The sequence below is a fragment of the Calliphora vicina genome, chromosome 2 (genome assembly GCF_958450345.1).
Source record: "Calliphora vicina chromosome 2, idCalVici1.1, whole genome shotgun sequence".
In the NCBI taxonomy this organism is placed as follows: domain Eukaryota; kingdom Metazoa; phylum Arthropoda; class Insecta; order Diptera; family Calliphoridae; genus Calliphora; species Calliphora vicina.
The window spans coordinates 47,203,418-47,224,442 of NC_088781.1; the positions used below are offsets into that span (position 1 = coordinate 47,203,418).

Consider the following 21,025-nt stretch of genomic DNA (forward strand, 5'->3'; position numbering starts at 1 on the left):
AAGAAATGTTACGTCAATATGGCATGTTCCCTGACCGGTAGAATCTTAGTTTCCTCATGAAGATAGTATTTCAAGGTTATTTGAAGACATCCTGCGATAGGCCTTAAGGCTACATTATGACTTATGCACCGGTTATCACTTAACGTAGGTGACTCCACTTTATACATACCCAAAGTGCTGCCGATTAGCGCTTTACGAACCTTGCCGATGCTCTTACTTAATGAGAGTGTACGAAAGATGCTACACGAAGACAGCATTGAGGAGACATTTATCAAGAAGTTATACGGGAATACAAAATTAATATTTTAGTAAGAATTGTGCTAAATTTCCCAATTATTGATAAATTCATTGACATTTATTATTGGGAGATAAGCTAGTTCCTATGCGCATTTCACTGGAGAGATTTATACTCTGAATGCCTACATCAACACCATCTTGACGCAATAATACTGAAAATAATCTACTTCCCAGTATTGCCGGGTTATCGTGACATTAGAATTTTTGTCAATCATAAACAGAAACCACTTTGAAAATAGATAATACTCCGTAACTTCAAAGATGTCTCTGCTAACGAAAATTCAACTACACGTCAGAGTCGTTGTGTTGACAAAATAAACGAATAAGCTTAAGTTGCAGAGCTGATAACTTGAGCAGAGTCGTTGTGTTGACAAAATAAACGAATAAGCTTAAGTTGCAGAGCTGATAACTTGAGCAGATATTATACTCTGAACCCTCAATTAATTAACTGGTTCAACCACGGTGACTTTACTTGTAAAACAGATAAGATCTTATTGGCCGCACACTGATCTATCTCTCCAAGAACATGTTTTAATAGATACTAAAATCGAAGATATTCTAAATATTTTAAATCCATAAAATCTCAGAATTTTTATTTTAACAAACAAAATAGCGAAAAATAGCTTGTTTTTAAATACACCCAGATTCTAGATAGTCCAGCACAATATTGTCTAGTCTATCTATACAAAAGCATTTCAAAATTACCAACGAATGACAAGTCGGATCGTAACGATTTAGATCATTCAAGTAATTGTCCGAAATTTTGGAAAAATTTCCAAGAAAATAACCTGTCCCCAAACAAAAGTCTTTCAGAGTCCCAATCTTATAAATAACAAATTAACAATAATTCAACAACTGAACATGGATTAAATTTCTTTTCGGCATTATACTTGCATACAATTCTGTTTCAGAACCTCATCCATTTTATCTTACCTGTCTGTTCTACAAACTCAGCTTGGCTCAAAAAAAGCTAATACAAACACAGAGTAAATATTTAATTGCAATATGTATTTAATATCTTGTACACACAATCTGTATTTATTTCAAAAGCTACATGATTGCAAAATATTGAAATATTTCAATGTTAGAAAATTACTAACTAAATTGCATGCAACATTTGAAACGATCTCAATCTTTATTAACAACATATCTCAGCATCCTTTATTTGATGTTTTTTCATAACGTGATAATAAAATATTGAAATTTTGGATTACATTTTTTTATTTTCAAATAGAATAATTATTTTTACAAACATCAAACAAATTTTAAAGAATTAATTTTAATATTAACAAGTAAGAGAGGTATATACCCTTCACAAAATTATACTTCAAAATAAAATAAAAATTTTAAATATTTTTAGGTAAACAAAATTTATTTTTTTTTGCCAAAGTTGTATTTTTATTTTTTTTAAATTTTAAAGTTTTTTTGTTTTTTCAATTTTTTTTTTAATATTTAGCGAAAAATAAAATTTTGGTGAAAAAAAATTCGGGTTAAAAAATATTTTTCCGATTCTGACCTATTGTAGGTCCAACTTACTATGGTCTTATATACGTCATTACAAAGGTATTTGAAATATCCTTCATTAGATATTCATATTGTCTATACTATTGACTTAGTAATCCAGATATAGGTCAAAAAATAGGTCAAAAATCGAGGATCCAGAATATATATACTTTATAGGGTCGGAAATGAAAAATGTAGAAATTACAAACGGAATGACAAACTTATATATACCCTTCTCACGAAGGTGAAGGGTATAAAAACATGGAAACTATTTTGTTGTAAAACTATATTATGTGGCCATCAGCACAAAAATGGTGTAACCCACAATTTTATTTTGTTACTGTTCTGGTGTTACATTCAGTACTTACATTACCAATATCAATACAAAAGTATTCAAAAGCAGTAGTTGAAAAAATCTTTTTTGCACAGAGCATAATATAACAAAGTAATGTAGCAAAACTGGGGTACATACATATGTTGAATATACCACTAAATAAATAGTTTGGGGTTACACCACTTTTGCACTGATAGCCTCATATAATTTCAAATTTATTTGCAACAATTATAAATTAAAAATCCCTATTTCTTACAGATGAACAAATTGTGAAAATAAACGATTCTGGTGGTGGTGTTGAAGGTAGCGCAGATTCCATTCAACCTACACCAACGACTGCATCACCCACAACGGACGACCAAGAAGTAATCTCATCAATGAATAACATTCCAACAGACACGAATAACATAAACACAACACAATCATCATCAATAAATGCTAGTGTAGAACAACAGCAGCAACAACAACAAAATGCCAGTTCATCAACCTCCGCTAGTCAAGTGAATCTCACCGCAGCCGAAGAGGTTCCAATGCCGGTTTTTTCAGAGTGGGCACAAAAACAAATGGAGGCAGCAGAAAAACAACAAGCTCTCGAACAGGAGCAAACTGTCAACAATTCGGCACAACGTAAAAACAATACAAACGGTAATGGCAAACCGACAGCTCTCAAAATAAGAGCGAAAAATTACGCATCTCCCGATTGTGGGGCTAAAATTATAGCCTCCAGCGCATACACATCCAATGCTGGGGCTGTTTTGAGTTCATCGAAAGATGAGTACATGTTAAGTTTATGTGGCAATCGCATTTGGTTTGTTGTAGAATTATGTGAAGCTATACAAGCGCAAAAAATCGATTTTGCTAATTTTGAACTTTACTCTTCATCGCCGCAGAACTTTACAGTGGCTGTTTCGAAGCGCTTCCCCACCAGAGAGTGGTCGAATGTGGGACGATTTGAGGCTGAAGACAAACGAACTGTACAGAGTTTCGATTTGCATCCCCATTTATTTGGTAAATTTGTGCGTGTCGATATAAACTCGCACTATTCCAAAGAACATTTTTGTACTTTGTCTTTGTTTCGTGTGTTTGGCACGTCAGAATTTGAGGCTTTTGAGACTGAGAATCATCCAAATGATGATTTAGATGACTTTGACGATGAGTATTTGCTGGAGCAGAACACGGTTAAACATGCCGAATCAAATCTATTTAAATCCGCCTCAGATGCCGTGTTGTCCATCGTGAAAAAAGCCACTGAAGTGCTGGGGAAACCAGCAAATAATCAAAATCAGACATTTAAAACACAACCAAAGTCTGTAGTTTGTCGCACTCCCATCTACGGCTTATTCAGTTGTGCTGAGTGTCCAACGTCGCTGGTGGAAAAGATAAATAATATTTTGACGTGTGAATTCTCCCAACTGAATTTGTTGTTGAGCAACAAAGGCATACGAAATGATTTGCTAAATACACAAATATGTGCCAAACTCTATGGTATTGAAACTAAACAAGTATTAACGACACAAAAAGACATTAAGAAGAGTTTTTATGTCAACATTTTACCAAACGAATATGTGGGGGCATTATGTCAACTATTGGCCAGGCCTAAAACACTTGGCGAAAAACCGAACAATTCATATGTTGAGGAAACAAATCAACACAATGAAGCTACAGAATTGCCCTCAAATTTAACAATCGATAAAAAGTTTGGCAAGGAAGATCTAAATCTACTGGATCATCCCGAAAAGAAGCTTATGAAACCAGAAATCCCCACCCTACCCGTCGAGCCAACCAAACCCTCTACAAATAAATCACCTGAAGTTGTGGAAACATCCACGGACATCAATCTGGATGATAGTCAACAATTGCCTAGACCCCTGGAACCTGAAGCACAATTAGAAGCTACTACGTTACCGCCTAAAATTATACAAAAACCTAACTTACCTGATACTAATATATTTAATGTACCTGCCGATGAACCATCATCAACAGAGACTGAAGTACCTGTTGCCGATCCAGACACCCCAGCTTCAGTTGAAAACTTTGAACAAGCCGCCACTACTGCACCAACCACTACAACACCCTCTCCTACGCCTGCATCCAATATAGATCCAGTTAATGCACCACTTAAAAGTGAAGAAGATTCAAATTCATGGGATAACATAGATAATTTATTGACAACTGTGCCCTCTACTCTCGCCGGCGGTTCTGCCCAATACAATCAGCCGAAAAACTCAAATGGTCCTCAGTCGGAAAGTGTTTTTATACGTCTTTCAAACCGAATTAAGGTAGGTTTTTATGTGTTTTTTTTTCAGTCTCAAATTTATTTTTTTACCCTGACATAGTTTTTGTAAGGGTGATTTCGTTTTTCATTATGCTTTTACTTTTCGTTGTGATGAACTTGGGATTTCATGTTTTCTTTTTCATTTTTTTATATTCTTTTTTTAAACATGTTACATTACAAGGTGTGTATGTTTAATAGGAAATTTGCGTGTTTTCATATATTTTATTATAGTTTTCCTTTAAAAAAAAGGAACTTTGATTTTGCTTACCAAGGTAGTTAATCAAAAAACTAAAAGTTATTTGAAATTATTATGATATACAAGTCAATATTACAGTGGTACAGTTGGATATACATATACACACAGTTACTAAAGTCGACTTTTTGGATTCATTCATTCACTCACTCATTCACTGACTCATCAGTCATATAGTATATTTTTATAATTCGAAAACAATTTACATATAAGTATGAATTTAATTTACTCAAGTCAATATCGTCGTCTGGCTGTCCATGTAAACCTTATACAAAAAGTATAGGTGAAGATATAGGTATAGATATTTCGATAGAAAATTTGTCACATTAAACTGGTTGAAATCAGTCCATTTTTTGTTACCTTGTCCCATACAAATGTCCTGAAAAACTTCTAACAAGTTATAGAACAAACATTTTGAGAATCGGTATCATACAACGAATTAATCTTTTATTTTATTTGTGTCCAGCAGCTATTTTTTCCTCGTTAACATTTCTATGTATGAAATTTAAAAAGTTGAAATATACCACTGATATTTTCTTGTAATAGAAAATTAACCAAATCGGGTGTAACAGGCTTAAATGTATTAAATTCATTCCTTTGAAAATTCGATCTTTATAGAGTGAATTACTTATTGAATCTTTCAATTATCTTTAATTGAAATCCATTACAAAATAGCTTTAAACACGAAATATTAAATTGTTCTTCAATTGAAATCTATTATTGTACAAAAATGCTATTAGGAATTCGTTAGTGGAACTTAGGGATCACGACTTCCTGGTGAGTTGGATAGTTTCAATGCTGGTTAGCTGAATTTTCAACTCAACCCTAGGGGACGATAAGATCAGATGACGAGTTACCAGAGGCACACAGCAAGGTAGAGTTCTTTCTCCTCTTTGAGTCTAAAGGTAGGTAGATAGTCTCCTATGCGGATGACGTGGTGGTTCAGATTAGAGGAAAGTTTCTCTCCACTATCAATAACATCATGCAGGAAGTAATTAATGATCTCTCCTCCTGGGCAAGAACTAACGATTAGGGTGTAAACCCATCGAAGAAAGAATGGGGCTCTTTATCTAAGAAACTAGACGCCTTTTTTATCAGAGGGAGACGAGTATGTAGGGACCATCTTGGATAGCAAATTTTCATGGAAAATTAATACTCAGGAAAAATTAAAGAAGGCCTTAAGCCTACTATACACGCAGGAACTCTATTGGCAAGAATTGGGATTTGCAACCAAGTATGGTTAACTGGATCTATAAATCTGTTGTTAGGCCAATTATTTCTTATGGTTGTACTGTGTTTTGGAAGCAATGTTGAAGCCTATTTATAGGATTATACTCAACAAAGCTCAAAGGTGTGCATGTCTATGTACAAAAGGTGCCTTGGATATAATCTTAAATCTATGTATTTTCTATTGAGAACAATGTTGAGAGTGTGGCGGCAATTAACTAACTTAGACTGTTTGAGTCGCCGTTAGTGAAACTATTGTGGGTAGGTCACACTAGGAAATTGTATGAGGCAGGAATTATTGGTCAGGATATTATTCCCACGGGAATCTCTGATCACAGGGTCGCACGTTTTACTTCGATGTGCCTCACCCCCAGTAGGGAGGAATAGATTGGATCAGATCAACTGTTCGAAGGGTGTGCAGTTTTCACTGATGGATCCAATATGGACTCTGGTACAAGGGCCGGGGTTTATATGGTCGACAGCAATATTAAGAATTTCAGACGAATGCAGCGTCTTCCAGGCAGAGATCTTCGCGATCTGGAAAGCCACGGAGTTGATAAAAGCACACGTCACATAAGGGTCTGTATTGACAATGTAGACAGTCAGGCGACACTTAAGACTTTGAAATGTCATATAATACATTCTAGCATAGAGGAGGACTATAGGAGGACACTATTCAATCATATTGTGTTGGGTACCAGGTCACTGTAACATACAGGAAAATGAGGTAGCAGGTTAAATGGCCAGACATGGCTCAAATCTGAACCATGATACTACAGGCTAATATTTGAAAGATTTCGTGACTCCACCAAATAATTCTGGAATAGTGGGACGGATTGTCAAGTATCCAGGGACATTTTTCCAAAACTGTATGCAAAGGCAACCAAAACAGTAATGTGTTGGAATGGTGTAGTCTCAGAATTCTAGTAGGAGTGATAAATGGTCACTGCACACAGGATTTTTGTAAGTTAAGTTAATTTATTGAGACTTTTTTGTAAGGTATGTGGGAATATAAAGGAGTTGGATACAGTAGAGCATATTATGTACAGCTGCCCGAGACTACAGAGTCATAGATTTAAATGGCTAGTTACTAGATTCCTAGATTAACCTGAATTTGTTGCTGGCTGTAAATTGGGTAACATATTAGATTTTATCAGGTGAAACGGATGGATATTTAAAGGATATTTTATGGTGAAAGACACTACCATCCTTCTTCTTTATTTTTTTAGAAACGGCATACTTTTTCACAATGGACCTTCTGTTATGAATTAATTCAACGATTTAGTGAATTAAGCTCAAATTGAATTAATTAATTCGAAGTTCTGTGTGAAATTACCAAATTATTTCTAAAACAAGTAAGAGAGCTATATTCGGCTGTGCCGAATCTTATATACCCTTCACCAAATTATACTTCAAAATAAATATTTTTAGGTAAACAAAATTTTTTTTCCAAAGTAGTTTTTTTTTTCATTTTTTGGAAAAAATTGTTTTTTTAAATTTTTTTTTTTTTAAATTTTGGTGAAAAAAAAATTCGGGTTAAAAAATATATTTTCCGATTTTGACCCATTGTAAGTCCAACTTACTATGGTCTTATATACGTCGTTGCAATGGTCTTTGAAATATCTATCATTAGGTATCCATATTGTCTATATTAATGACTTAATAATCCAGATATATGTAGGTCAAAAATCGAGGTTGATCTGGCTTTTCCATATATCTCAACCATTTGTGAACCGATTTTTTCGATTTTAAATACCAACCGAGCCGGAAGAATTCCGGAGATATTGATGTATGAATCGTGTAAGTAAGTTATTTGGGGTCTTCGGAAAGTTGATTTCAACAGACAGACGGTCATGGCTTAATCGACTTCGCTATATATAAGGATCCGGAATATATATACTTTATTGGGTCTGAAAATTATATTGTGGAAATTACAAACGGAATGACAAACTTATATATACCCTTCTCACGAAGGTGAAGGGTATAACTAGGTTTTCCATTGTCTGAAAATAGATTGCTGCCAATTTTAGGGGGAGTTAAAACAATTAAATTTTGTTCTTCCATATGCCAAATTATTTTTCGATCCCCGAATTTTGGAGGTTATTTTGTAACTCGTTTCGAAAAGAAAATCTTTCGTATTTGAATACTTTATACAAAAATCATTTCTTTTGTATCGAACTAAAAAGAAGAAAGATATTTAACACAAAGATAGACTTTTACTTTCATTCCACTGTACTGTGCAATTTTAACCTTCTTTCACATTTCCATCAAACACACCCTCAGCATTTTGACTACATGTAGGTACTTCTAGTATCATAAGCCTATTCCCAGACAAACGTACAGACAAACATACACAAACGGTTTCTATAATATTAGGTTTACTTTACTCTTATTTGCATGCGTGTTCTTTAAAGACCTTAGACTTTGTTACTAAACTATATCGAGAACAACAAATATTACAGCAATTATTATACTCTATTTTACTAACTTTTGTGTTTCACTCAATTCTACCACTTTTTTAGGCTCTTGAGCGTAACATGTCACTGTCTGGCCAATACCTAGAAGAACTATCACGTCGCTATAAAAAACAAGTCGAAGAATTGCATCAGACTCTGACACAACAAATTCAAACGGTACGCACACTGGAGGAAGAAAATCGACGTCATCATGAACTCGAACAATCATACGCCGAACGAAATACACAACTCAAAAATGAATTGGATGACCTGAAATTACATGTGCATGCCTGCATTGTGGTCATAATATTTGTGGGAGCATTTGTCTTTTTTGTACTAATGGTGGGCATACTTTTTTATCGTGCTCTAAGCAGAGAAACCAAGGAAGTATTGTCGATCTACGACAAGGGTAGCAAGAAGAAAAATGTGGTGACGGCAAGTGTAACAAGCTCACAAAAGAAAATAAATCGAAGAAAATCCTTTGAAGATTTTTCGGAACGTGACCAGGATGCATCAAATGTGAGTGGTAGTTATGTTGTGGACAAGTTTAGAAGGCCTAGTGAAGCGGCCATGTTAATTTTAAAAGAGTGTAAAGGAGATGGCACACTGATTAAGACTGAGCTGCAGGAAGGAGAGGAGTGTGTCCACAATAATCCCACAACATCAACAACACGACAGCGTAAATTATCCGTATGTTATGGTAGCAATAGTAATATTAATCAATCAAATAATCAAAGTGCCGGTCTACCACCCATACATCCGCAAAAATCCCAAATAAAGCGTAAAGGTGAAAAACACTCATGGCCCAATACAGCTCAAGCTCAATTACAAGCCTGGCAGCACTTGGAAGAACTAAATGCTGATGAACACATAGGAGGTAAATAATTTATATTATAAATACTTACTTAAACTAAACAAAACAATCATTATTTAATTCGTTTGCTTAAAGATTCTGCAGAAATTTCATCAATGAGGATGAAGAAGCCTGCCGGCTTAAATGGTAAATCGAAAAAGAAAAAGGAATCACAAAGTTTTAAACGCCAGCAGTCTTCGCCAGCCGAAACTTCTCTGCAACTTAATAGTTCGACTCCAACGGAATTAAAAGGGGCCGAATTCGATGAACGCCTTATGTTAGATGAAGATGATTTAGATAATTTCATACCCAATGCTGACTTAGCCTATAACGAGTTTATGCCCGATGGCCCACGTGGCTATCAATGCGTAAATCCTAATTCAAATGCCAACAATCCTGCCTCGAAAAAAACGTCCGCCAGCAAACAGTTGGTGGATAGCAACTTGAAAAAATCACGCCGTCTATCTTCGCCAGTTTTCTTCAAATCACCATTTACAAAAAGTCTTAAAGGTAAAATATCCAACAGCAATAAATCAAATCCAGCTCATGAGTCCACATCATGGGAATGGTATCGTTTAAAAAAATCAGCTTCATCTGCATCATCTGGTGGTGGTGGCGGCCAAATGGCCACTTCCATTTCTAATAGCACTAATAACGCATTTTTACGTGTCTCACCTAATGCCAGCTTGGATTCATCTTCTCTGTCCGAAATTAATTTCCCCACTAATTCTACCGAAAACTCATTTCGCATATTAGAAGAAGCCATTTTATCATCAGGTGAAAGTGCCATTACCACAGCCACAACAGCTTCATCGAACTGTAAGAAATCGTCTTCGGGTGGCATTAGCAGTAGTAGCAATAGTAATCGTAGTTCAAGTTCAAATTCATCGACGCAATCGAAAAAGAAAAATCGAAGTTTTAACAAAATTTTCCGTAAAGTATTTTAATTAAGCAAAGGAAAATGATAACACGTTAAAACTGAAAAAAATCCATTGAGTAAGAGAGAGGCATATTATTGTGTAAATATTTGATATTATTATATGAATATTAAAGGATTTTTCTATTGATTTGAATCTCTATTTTAAATCAGCTTTTGCAAACGTTTTCATATACATGCATTATATACAATTTTATTGAATTGAGAAACAGTTTACACATTTAAGGCTGTTAGCAATTGTTAATAACTACAAAAATATAACCCAGTGTATAGTTAAATACATGTTAAATTTATTTTTTTTTTTTTAATTTATAATTTTTCATTCTTTGCATTTTATTAAATTTGTGTTTATACAACATTTAGCAAAAAAGAAAAAGAAAACATTCCTTTCTGAAACATTTCGTTAAGTTAGTTTAGATTAACATAAGTTTAGTTAACATTTGTCGCCATTTATTAATTAAAAGTTTTAGTTTCTATTGTAGATTTTTTTTATTTTTGAAAATAAATGTTTATTTATTCGATGTTGGATTACAGAGATTGTTATTGCTTGTCAAGTACTTTTCATTGAGAACATATTTTTCAATTAGAGGTTGTAAGTAGGGTTCCTAATCGAGAAAATTTTAGCGGAAAATTCTTCTTAAGTTCTCTTCTTAATGTTAGATCCCTAGATTTGTTTGATACTAGCAACAGAAAATTAGTTGCTACAAAAGATTTAAGATTGTCACCCTAACTAAAATTGTTCAGCCGCAATAGAAAGAGTCGTGTCATTTAAACTGAATCATTTGATTTGCTATAAATTCGATTATCACAACAAAATATTTGATTTATATTTGAAAAACTTCAGTTTCGGAAAAAATTACGCATTTTTTACAGATTTAAATGGTGTAATACAGTACATATTGAATTATGACGGCATATTTGAAATATTTTTTTTGTTTTTGTCGTAATTAGTACCAAAAAATTCCCGGGAATGAAAAGATTTTTTTTTATATTTCACAGAAATGGAAAAGTCCCGAAAATTAGGAATCATAAGGGGTATTCATTTCAAAAAGAATGGAAAATTCACCCTGATTTTATTACAATTGGTTATAGTTTGTTAAAAATACAATTTTTTGAGGAATTTTTTTCTTTTGTTTGTTTTGTAAAAGTGTAAAAAATATCCTTATAATCGCACTAAATCGGTTTACAACTTAAACTTGAAACGAAAAGTTTTTTAACATAGATCACCAATTATATTAACTGTTTTATTGCCTTTTTTAAATGACTATAGTTGTATTTACATAAATTAATCGAACTCGAAAAACAATTTATAAATTAAAAATGTATTTAAACAACTTTTTCTTAAAATCGACTTTGGATACATTCTCATTCTTCAAATATTTGTCGAAAGCATGACTACTCAAAAATCATTGTTCCACTTTTCTTTAAAGAATGATCTTTAGAAATGATCGCAGTAAAATATTTACATGACCTTGTAGCTAACAATTATTATCCGTCGGCATTTTAAATTAAACAAATTTTTTGATTACGGGAATAAATTCCAATTAATCTACATTTTTTATGGAGGTAGTTTTGGTTAGGTTCCATGGACAGACACTCGTCAAGCTGTTTTCTTGGGTCCATTCAATACTGATCCCATTTCCAAGGTGAACCAACCAGATTCTCTGATGAAGGAGTGTATGCTTCTTAGATTCATCCTTGAAAACTCATCTAAACACGAGAGGATACATTACCTCAATAGTTACCAGAATAGGTTTGACACAATCTCCTACTCTTCTTCGTTTTGACTGCTTCTACAGTAATCGTTAGACCGTATGCTCAATCTTCTAGCATGTGTTCCATTTATTCAGTGTCCTGTAATAAAGGAAACAATTAGCCCTTTTTGCTCACGACGGAATTTCATAAGTAGATTTGTTCTGCCGGCATCATATAAGGGCCAGGTCTTCCTCGCAATAACACAGGTGGGTTCATTAGTTCACCTGTTCTGTGCAGTCTTATATAGTCTCTGCTGTACAAAATTTTGCTAGGGAACTACCAGAAAAGGGATCAATCGCCTCCTCAGCCATCATCGCAACCCTTTTGGACAATGATTTTATTAAAAAATTTCATTGAAGATTTGTAGCCTACTTGAAGGCTTCTTCCAATTTTGCCAAGGCTTTAAACTGACTCTATTACAATTTCCGGTTATATTCAGAAAGACTGACCAGTACTTGACATTTTTGTAACATTGTTTGAATCGTTTTGGATTATTATTTTCGATTAAATATCGAAAAATCTAATTTATATAGTTTTTGTTAATGATGTGAGACATATACAAGGTGGCGCAAAAGTAAACTTCCGATGTTTTTTTGGCTGTAATTAAAAAAAAAATGTAAAACTTTGATTCTTCTTGTGGATTATTTTTATTTGGTCTTCTAATTTTTTTTACATCAAGTCGAGAATATGATGTCATATAAATGGCCGCCGCCACAGTTGATTGTCATTTGAGCCCTTTTTATGGCATTTTCCATCACTTTGGCCAAAACTTCCGGCGATAGGTCCTCATATTCTTGACGGATATTGTCTTTAAGAGCTGCAAGAGTCTGAGGCTTGTTGACATAAACCCGCGACTTTAAAATGCCCCACAAAAAGAAGTCTGAAGCGGTCAAATCAGGCAATCTTGCTGGTCAGTGCAAATCGCCAAAACGGGAGATTAGGCGCCCGGGAAATGCATCCTTCAGCGTATCGGTTGTGGCACGTGCAGTGTGTGCCGTTGCACCATCCTGTTGGAACCACATGTTTTTCAATCCCAATTCATCAAGTTGCGGCAAAAAGAACTCGTTGATCATTGCTCTGTAGCGCTCACCATTCACAGTAACCGTTTGGCCCGCGACGTCTTCGAAGAAAAAAGGTCCGATGACTCTTCCAGCGAAAACAGCACACCATACAGTGACTTTGAGCGGGTGTATTTCGCATGTGTTTACTACACAAATGTCAAAACAGAACTGACAATAGGGGCCAATCGCAAAATTTATAGCATTTTCTGATAGGAGGATTACTTTTGCGCCACCTTGTACATACATATCGCTTATTTGCTGCAACAACGTCATAATTCAAAAAAAGTCGTTTCGACAAAAATGGCTATGAATGTTTTATGAGATTTTACTTTTTTTTTCAACAAATCATGCGATTTCAGAAATAAAACCTGATTTAAATAGTAGATATTAATATCTTTCTAATCTGTATTCAACCCAAATTTTTACTTGTCAAATATACGAGAAAAAATTAATTTTAATTTTGACATTTACAACAAAAAAACACTCTCATACAAAAAATAATTGACTTTTTTTAAAACTGATAAAACTATCAGCCCAATTATGAATAAAAAATTCCGCGGGAGTTTGTTCCCGGGGAGTTTTTCCCCATTGAATTTGAATAGGAAAAATGAGAAAAGGGAAAAAACTCCCGAGGAATTTTTATTCATAATTGGGCTGTATATGAAAGACTAAAGAACGGCGCATATTTTGTATTACTCAATTCAAAACACACGCATTTTGAGTTATGACGTTGTTGCAGAGAAAATGAGCGATATGGGTCTGTTACTTTAGGCCAATGGTAGGCAAAAAGATGCATTTAATTTGTGTGCTCTTTTGGGTAAAAAATAAAATATCCACAACATCAAGAAACTGAATGAATTGTGTGTATTTTTACGCTCTATTGCGTTCTTTTGTTCATATTCGGATTGTTTGACGAAAATCATCGTAACCTGAACAATATGAACGCCTACCATGGCTTTAGGCCGTCTAACTTTGGGAAAAATAAATAATGAAAAAACCCAGGTCGTCAAACTTTTCAGAAATTTTAGTGGAACAAAGTGTTAATTCTTTTTTTTTATATACATATATATTCATTTGTCGCTGCCCTCAGTACATTTTAACAATAGTCTCTAGCATAGCTGGTGCCCTGATAATTACATTTAAATACGGCACCGGTGAGTGAAGTCGATCGGGAAAATAGTGGTAATAAATCTTATAAACCAAAGTTTCGTTTTGGATTTTAACCGAAACCGCGGTTTTAAGGGCTAAATCTGAAAACCGACAAATATTCGTCCGATTTGTATAGAAAAAGCATACTTACAGTGAATAATAGGATTTTAGATCCTGATGATTCATCCAAAGTCAAATCGATGTAAATGTATTTAAAGTATTTTTTTCATAATATCAACTGATTTTGTTCCTATAATATCAAAATTCCAAAACCGAAAAAAACGATCGGTTTTCAATTGTTTAAAACCGAAACCGCGAAGTTTTAGTAGTTTTTTTTTGCAATTATTTTTTGTAAACTTGACTTTTTCGATATTTAATTTATATGAAGCATCCATCTAAGTAGGTTATCTAGTGTTAACTGTGTCCTTTCAGACTTTTTACAAATAATAGAATTATTCATTTATAGAAATACCATTCTCACAACATTTCCATATTTGCTTTAACAGCTACTGATAATGTCATCAACGAAAACCAAGTTTTAATTGGCTACTTTAAAAACTTTGCAAGCGATATTACACATTTTGTAACTGCTAAATGTTCTTACAAAAAAGTCCTGTATAAACAAATAACGTTTTCTTTTATATATATTTCAGCTAAACATTTAAAACTAACGCTAAGAAAATTCAAATATAATGAAAATCTATAAATACTTGCATATGTTGCTTCATATATAAGTGAACTTATTAAATAAATCACTGTTAAACATTTAATTACATATAATTTGTACAACACTCTTTTCTAAAATCATGAATTAATTTTTAATTATTAATAGAGTTTTCCTAACACATTAGCAATTAACACATTTCTTGGTTATATTTAATAATTTATTGTTTTTAATTTATTCTATTGATTTTTCTATTTTATTTCTAGTTGGTGACTTAAGTAAAACGTAAAACAAACTAAATAAATACTTCAAACGAAAGAAAAAAAAATCTGAAATTGTAATTACCAAAAACAAAAAAATCTAATTTAAAAATCTTTATTTTTCTCTTTAGTGTTAATGAATATAATTAAAATTAATAAATTGTGACTGCATTTTTTTGTAAGTAGTAAATGGCTTTAAGGCAAAAACCAACAAACAAACAATTGTTAATATTTTCTTGTTAATAAAACATTTTTGCGAAACTAAAAACATGACAATTTTTCCAGATATCATTAAATGAAAAACATTATTCCAATTAATTTAAACGAAATAATGTTATAAATAAAAGATATATTGTTTATTTAAATACACGATTCAATTAATAAGTATGTATACACAATTATTATTACTAAAATAAATACTGATGATTGATTTAAGTTCCTTGTTTATTGACTTAAAAAAATAAATTTTTATTTTTTCATACTTTTGACTGCATAAATTCTCCCTTTATATTAATTTTTACATTTTACATATATAAATAAATAACATTTAGAATTACATACATATTTAAGTTAATTGTTATAATTTCAATATTTTTATTTTAAATTTTTCTCATGATTTTCTTTTATTTGCTTCTTATTTGTTATTATATTCTATAAGTTATTTATTAGTAATTTTGTTTAATTGAGTTTTTAATTTATTTTAATTATTCTTTGTAAACAACAAAATTTTATAATAAAATTTTTAGATAATTTAAAATAAAAAAAATATGTATTTTAATTAAAAGTTATTCATTTTATAGCAACAAATCAAATCACATTTTAAAAATTTCATTTTTAATAATTAAACAAACCCGAAACTAACTTGATTATTATAATTTAACTTGGAAAAATTAAACATATAACTGTGGTAAGTAGTTTTAAATTAAATTAGTTTGATCTTTAAAATTATCTACGGAATTGATGATTAAAATAAATAGTTTCCCATCCCAAAAAATGTCTCCATATATTTCAACGGAATCTTTTATTTAACTTGGTATGTTAGTTTAGGTCAAAATTTGTAACTTAATTTTGAACCAGTTTCCGTAGCCCGAATATGTTGAAATTTGGCATTCTTACATACACCTGATGACAATGCAGTATTATGTTCGAAGATTCGAAGTTATGTTCGAAAAATGTTTAAACCTGTTAAAATAATCTGCAATAACCTGACGAAGTTTGTAGCTAAATTTGCCAAAAAAAATTTAAATATCATAAATAAAAAATCACATTTGGAAGCACTGATAAATATTTATTTATCCATTTACAATTATGTATAAGTTTTAAAACATTTTAACTAAAAAAATAAATTCTTTTAAACTTTACTACAATTTATTATGAATAAAATTACCATTTTTTTATTTTACAATTTCAAATCATTCATAAAATCAGTCACATCCAACATATCCTCATGGTTTAGTTTTGAGGTCTTCACAGCAGCATTTAAATTTCGACCCGATGAGCTCAAGTATTTTTTCCAGTTTTTAAGATTTGTTAATTTTTCATTATTCGTGCAATAAACAACTTCGTTTATGTCCTCATCAAGTTTATAGGTGCACAACGAGGGGAAAACTTTCTTAAGGGATTCAAGAGCATTGGCACGTAATGCTTCATCGCGACAAACTAAATTAAGAATAAATACTCCCCTATCACCGATAATGCTTTTGATATTCGCTAAAACTGTATCGGCTAAGAATGTAGGTGGTGGACAACTCATGCCTAATGATAAATCTTTGCTGTCAACATCAAATAAAACAGCATCGAAGTTACGACCTGAAAGAAATTTGTAAATATATGTATTCATATTTTAAACGTTTTGGATTAGAATATAATACTAACCTTCATTTTTGCAAGTTTCTAGAAAAACTAAACCATCATCAATAACCACATGTAGTCGTTTATCTTGTTTAAGTTCAAAGTGTTGTTCGGCCACTTCCAACATAATGGGATCTATTTCGACTGCGGTAACACATACATTTCTATTTATAAAAACGTTTTTAATAAATTAACAAGTTTTTTTGTCTGGGAACCTAAAAATTCTACTTACGGCAATGCTGCATGTAAAAAGCTACATAAACCTCCGCCACCCAAACCCACAACTAAAACATTTTTAAGTTCATTATTTTGTTTAGGACCCGCGGTAGCCATTTGTACACCCACCGACATGTACAAATGATGTTGACACGCCAAATAACCAAAATCTATTTTTTTGCGGTCAAATTTATTTGCATCTTTTGATTTTACTGCAATTAATATTAATTTTTAATTAGGTAAATATTTAAACATTCATATTTGATACTTACTCGTTTTAACCAGTGCTTCTGACTGTATTACAAATTGATTATTTAAAAATACTAATCGTCGTAAAAGTTTTCCATCAGCATCTGCAATTTCTTCTACGCGAAAATCTCCAGATAATTTAGAAAATCCACAAACTAAAGTCTCACGTTTACCCACGTCTGAACCAAGTGATAGGAAAGGTATCTACATATGATAGCAATAAAGGAATATTTTATTGATACAAATGAGAAAAATCCTTCAATTACCTGCTCTTTTAAGCCCAACGGAGCTAAACTTTTAACATTATCCGACAATTCCGATTTGACTGCATCTAAAGACTCATACACTTGATCTCTGTGTAATGTTACGACGGCCATACGTTGGAATTTAGCTGATGCCTGAAGCTTTTTACGGCCTTCTGTGGTAGCAAACAGCCATTCAATTTCTCTGCAAAATATTAACTATAATATAAAAAAGTAAGAGTCCTATATTCGACTGTGCCGAATCTTAAATAACCTTCAAAATGAAAACAACTTCTTCGTAAAAAGTTTTTTTGTTTATATCTCACGTACTTATGTGCTGATTTTCTCGATTTTAAATAACAACCGAACCAGGACTATTCCCTCCACTCGTGGTAAAGGGTATATTAACTTTAAAATAACTTTTTGATTTTTTACTAACCTTCCTTGAGGCACAATAAATGCAGCATATTTTCCAAAACCTCTTGTTGGTGGTTGATCTAATATGTGTATAGTATAACGTGGATTTGTTTCGCCTGGCTTACATAATTCCATTGTAACTTCATTATGACCAGCTATATTACTGCGCGCCAAACCATTGCATACTAGGGCAGCACGTTGTACAGATGCTACAGCATTTTCCAATTCTTGTGTGGATGTTAAACGTTGAATTTTATCACTACTTGAACTGAATTCTAAAATCTGTATGAAAATAATACAAAGGTTCGAAAAAATTAATTCTTAATCAAATTAAATTTTCAAAATCAAATCAAATTACATTTTATCTTTAACCATGCTAAAAAATTTTTTGCGAATTACTTTAAAGACTTAATTCCTTAGCAATTCAAAGGCATTAAATTTATTCCTGTCATAATTCATTCTTTATAGAATTAATTCCATAAAGAATCAATCAAGTTTTCATTAATTCAAAGTTTTTAAAAATGAATTGAATGATTCCATATCTATTACAAAAAGACTTTAGACAATTTGTCCTATCTGAAAATAGATAATCCCTCATAAATATCTTAGTTATATAGATATCCAAACCAAATTCAGTACAAATAAGTTTTATATAAGCCGAACTCTCACTACTAAATTTTGTGACGATTGATCCATAATTAGCCATAGCTCCCATACAAGTCCCACTTCCGAAAAGCATTTTAACGAGTATAGATTTCTTAAAAAAGTTGGTATTCAAATAAAATTTAGCACAAATAACTTTCATATATACAGAAGACATGTCACTTAATTTTATGCTGATTGGTCCATAATTAGCCATAGCTCCCACATATTGCACATTTTAAAAGAAAACTGTTTATAGTCATAAATATTCTTGATTCTTATGAAATTCTGAACCAATTTATCTTTCTCTGTCTATTTTAAAATACAAGAAAACCAGGTTCATGCGACCAAAAAACTTTGTTGGTACTCATAATGTTTACGGAAGACCAAAAAAAAATAAAAATCTTTTATAATAGTTATCAAAGACCTAAAAAAATTAAAATATTTTATAATGGTTATTGAAGACCAAAAAAAATAAAAATCTTTTATAATGGTTATTAAAGACCTAAAAAAATAAAAATCTATCATAATGGTTATTGAAGACCAAATAAAATAAAAATCGTTTATAATGGTTACCAAAGACCAAAATAATATTGGTTATTTTTAACTGTTATTCAGGGACCATTTTTCAAAAATTCTTGATAAACAATTATTTCAGGATTTTTTCCAATATTGGTTATAACAGTTATGTCCCTGATTAAAAGTTATTCATTTTATAGCAACAAATCAAATCACATTTTAAAAATTTAATTTTTAATAATTAAACAAACCCGAAACTAACTTGATTATTATAATTTAACTTGGAAAAATTAAACATATAACTGTGGTAAGTAGTTTTAAATTAAATTAGTTTGATCTTTAAAATTATCTACGGAATTGATGATTAAAATAAATAGTTTCCCCATCCCAAAAAATGTCTCCATATATTTCAACGGAATCTTTTATTTAACTTGGTATGTTAGTTTAGGTCAAAATTTGTAACTTAATTTTGAACCAGTTTCCGTAGCCCGAATATGTTGAAATTTGCATTCTTACATACACCTGATGACAATGCAGTATTATGTTCGAAGATTCGAAGTTATGTTCGAAAAATTTTTAAACCTGTTAAAATAATCTGCAATAACCTGACAAAGTTTGTAGCTAAATTTGCCAAAAAAATTTAAATATCATAAATAAAAAATCACATTTGGAAGCACTGATAAATATTTATTTATCCATTTACAATTATGTATAAGTTTAAAAACATTTTAACTAAAAAAATAATACTTACCGGCATGGGTAGGGCTTTAAACTTGGTAGCAACCAAAGCAAAAACTGGCATTGAAACAGCATCTGGATTATCTGAATTTTTCTCTTGATTAGCTTTCTCCGCATCCAAACAGTGAACAATACGCAGCATAAAGGAGTTTTTAGGAAAATATTCAATAACATATTTCAAAATATGTTCTTGCAGCAAAGAAATACATATATAACGACCACCCGTTCTTAAAACTCTGCTAATTTCTTTAAAATACTTTTCCACTGTTTCTTTTACGTCCTGCGTATCATCAACAAACAAAGCATCTAAAGTACCTTTATCCAAAGCCACCGAAAATTGTTCATCCTCAAACGACATCTGTGTAGCATCCATTTGCAAGAATTTCATGTCGGCTCGAGTACGACTGTTGATTTCCTGCATTTTCTTAATGGCCACTGCCGAGATATCAATATTGACAATACCTCTATGAAATGAAAATGAAACCAATAATAATTGCTTTATGTTTATAATTATTTTATATTTACCTGAATCCTGAATCGTACATATCCATACTTAGCTTGGAATTACCACAACCTAGCATGAGAATTTTATCATTGTTCTTAACATACTTGTGTATTTGTTCACATAATTCCAAATACTCGCCATACCTTGAAAATATTTAAAATAATTACAAATTTGTAGCAATATGCTTTGTATCTATTGACACCAACCATTCAAAGGCCTTTTCTCCGCGCTTCTTGAAGAAAGCATTCCAATAATCCGTTTGTGCGAATTCTTCATGAGATTTTGGCAAAAGATTCATGTTAAATATGTTATTTTTTATTTATAAATCGGGGTATTTATTATTTTAATAACAAAAATTTCTTTGATGGGAACACATGCAATTCAAACAGTGCCACCAAGGCGAATTCATACAAGGTGGTGGCAGTTGTACAAAAATAACAATTTCTTACCAAATGTCAAAAAATAGAAATAAAAACATTTTAAAATATAGTGTAAATAATTAAATAGTGGGGGCTTATCTTATTTATGTAAGAAAATAATATTTTGTCAATAAGCATAGAATACGTAGATACTTAAATATAAAAACATGATTTGACAGACGCTAGAACCAAACAAGCGAAAT

General features: G+C 31.8%; 2 protein-coding genes across 4 annotated transcripts in view; one reads left to right on the top strand and one right to left on the bottom strand.

The window, feature by feature from the left end:
- LOC135951040 (SUN domain-containing ossification factor) overlaps positions 1–15,790 on the top strand; it is a 114,385-nt gene extending 98,595 nt beyond the window's left edge. For 2 of the 3 annotated variants that reach the window (XM_065500598.1, XM_065500600.1), the window contains 3 exons: positions 2,393–4,413; positions 8,412–9,222; positions 9,295–10,692. In XM_065500598.1, coding sequence (XP_065356670.1) covers positions 2,393–4,413; positions 8,412–9,222; positions 9,295–10,145 — 3,683 coding nt within the window. In that variant the 3' untranslated portion in view covers positions 10,146–10,692. Of the gene's footprint in view, positions 1–2,392; positions 4,414–8,411; positions 9,223–9,294; positions 10,693–15,030 lie in introns of those variants that run through there. The other variant, XM_065500599.1, reaches the window with a different exon arrangement.
- A 501-nt stretch (positions 15,791–16,291) lies between these two features.
- Positions 16,292–20,765, bottom strand: LOC135951041 (eEF1A lysine and N-terminal methyltransferase homolog). Its single transcript, XM_065500601.1, has 9 exons — positions 20,610–20,765; positions 20,424–20,546; positions 19,912–20,362; positions 18,022–18,281; positions 17,607–17,787; positions 17,364–17,544; positions 17,108–17,303; positions 16,900–17,039; positions 16,292–16,833 (listed from the first exon to the last, which is right to left on the bottom strand). Exons 1-9 carry the CDS (start codon positions 20,699–20,701, stop codon positions 16,424–16,426), a joined length of 2,034 nt encoding a protein of 677 aa, XP_065356673.1. The 5' UTR covers positions 20,702–20,765; the 3' UTR covers positions 16,292–16,423.
- Positions 20,766–21,025: the final 260 nt, after the last annotated feature.

What these genes read in the sequence shown, in the direction of transcription:
- LOC135951041 (XM_065500601.1), bottom strand. Translation starts at nt 20,701, where the DNA reads ATGAATCTTTTGCCAAAATCTCATGAAGAATTCGCACAAACGGATTAT. An exon ending in TTAAAGCCCTACCCATGCCG is followed by an intron (nt 18,282 to 19,911) that starts GTAAGTATTATT and finishes ATTTTCATACAG; the next exon opens with ATTTTAGAATTCAGTTCAAG. An exon ending in TTTTTACATGCAGCATTGCC is followed by an intron (nt 17,040 to 17,107) that starts GTAAGTAGAATT and finishes TTTTATAAATAG; the next exon opens with AAATGTATGTGTTACCGCAG.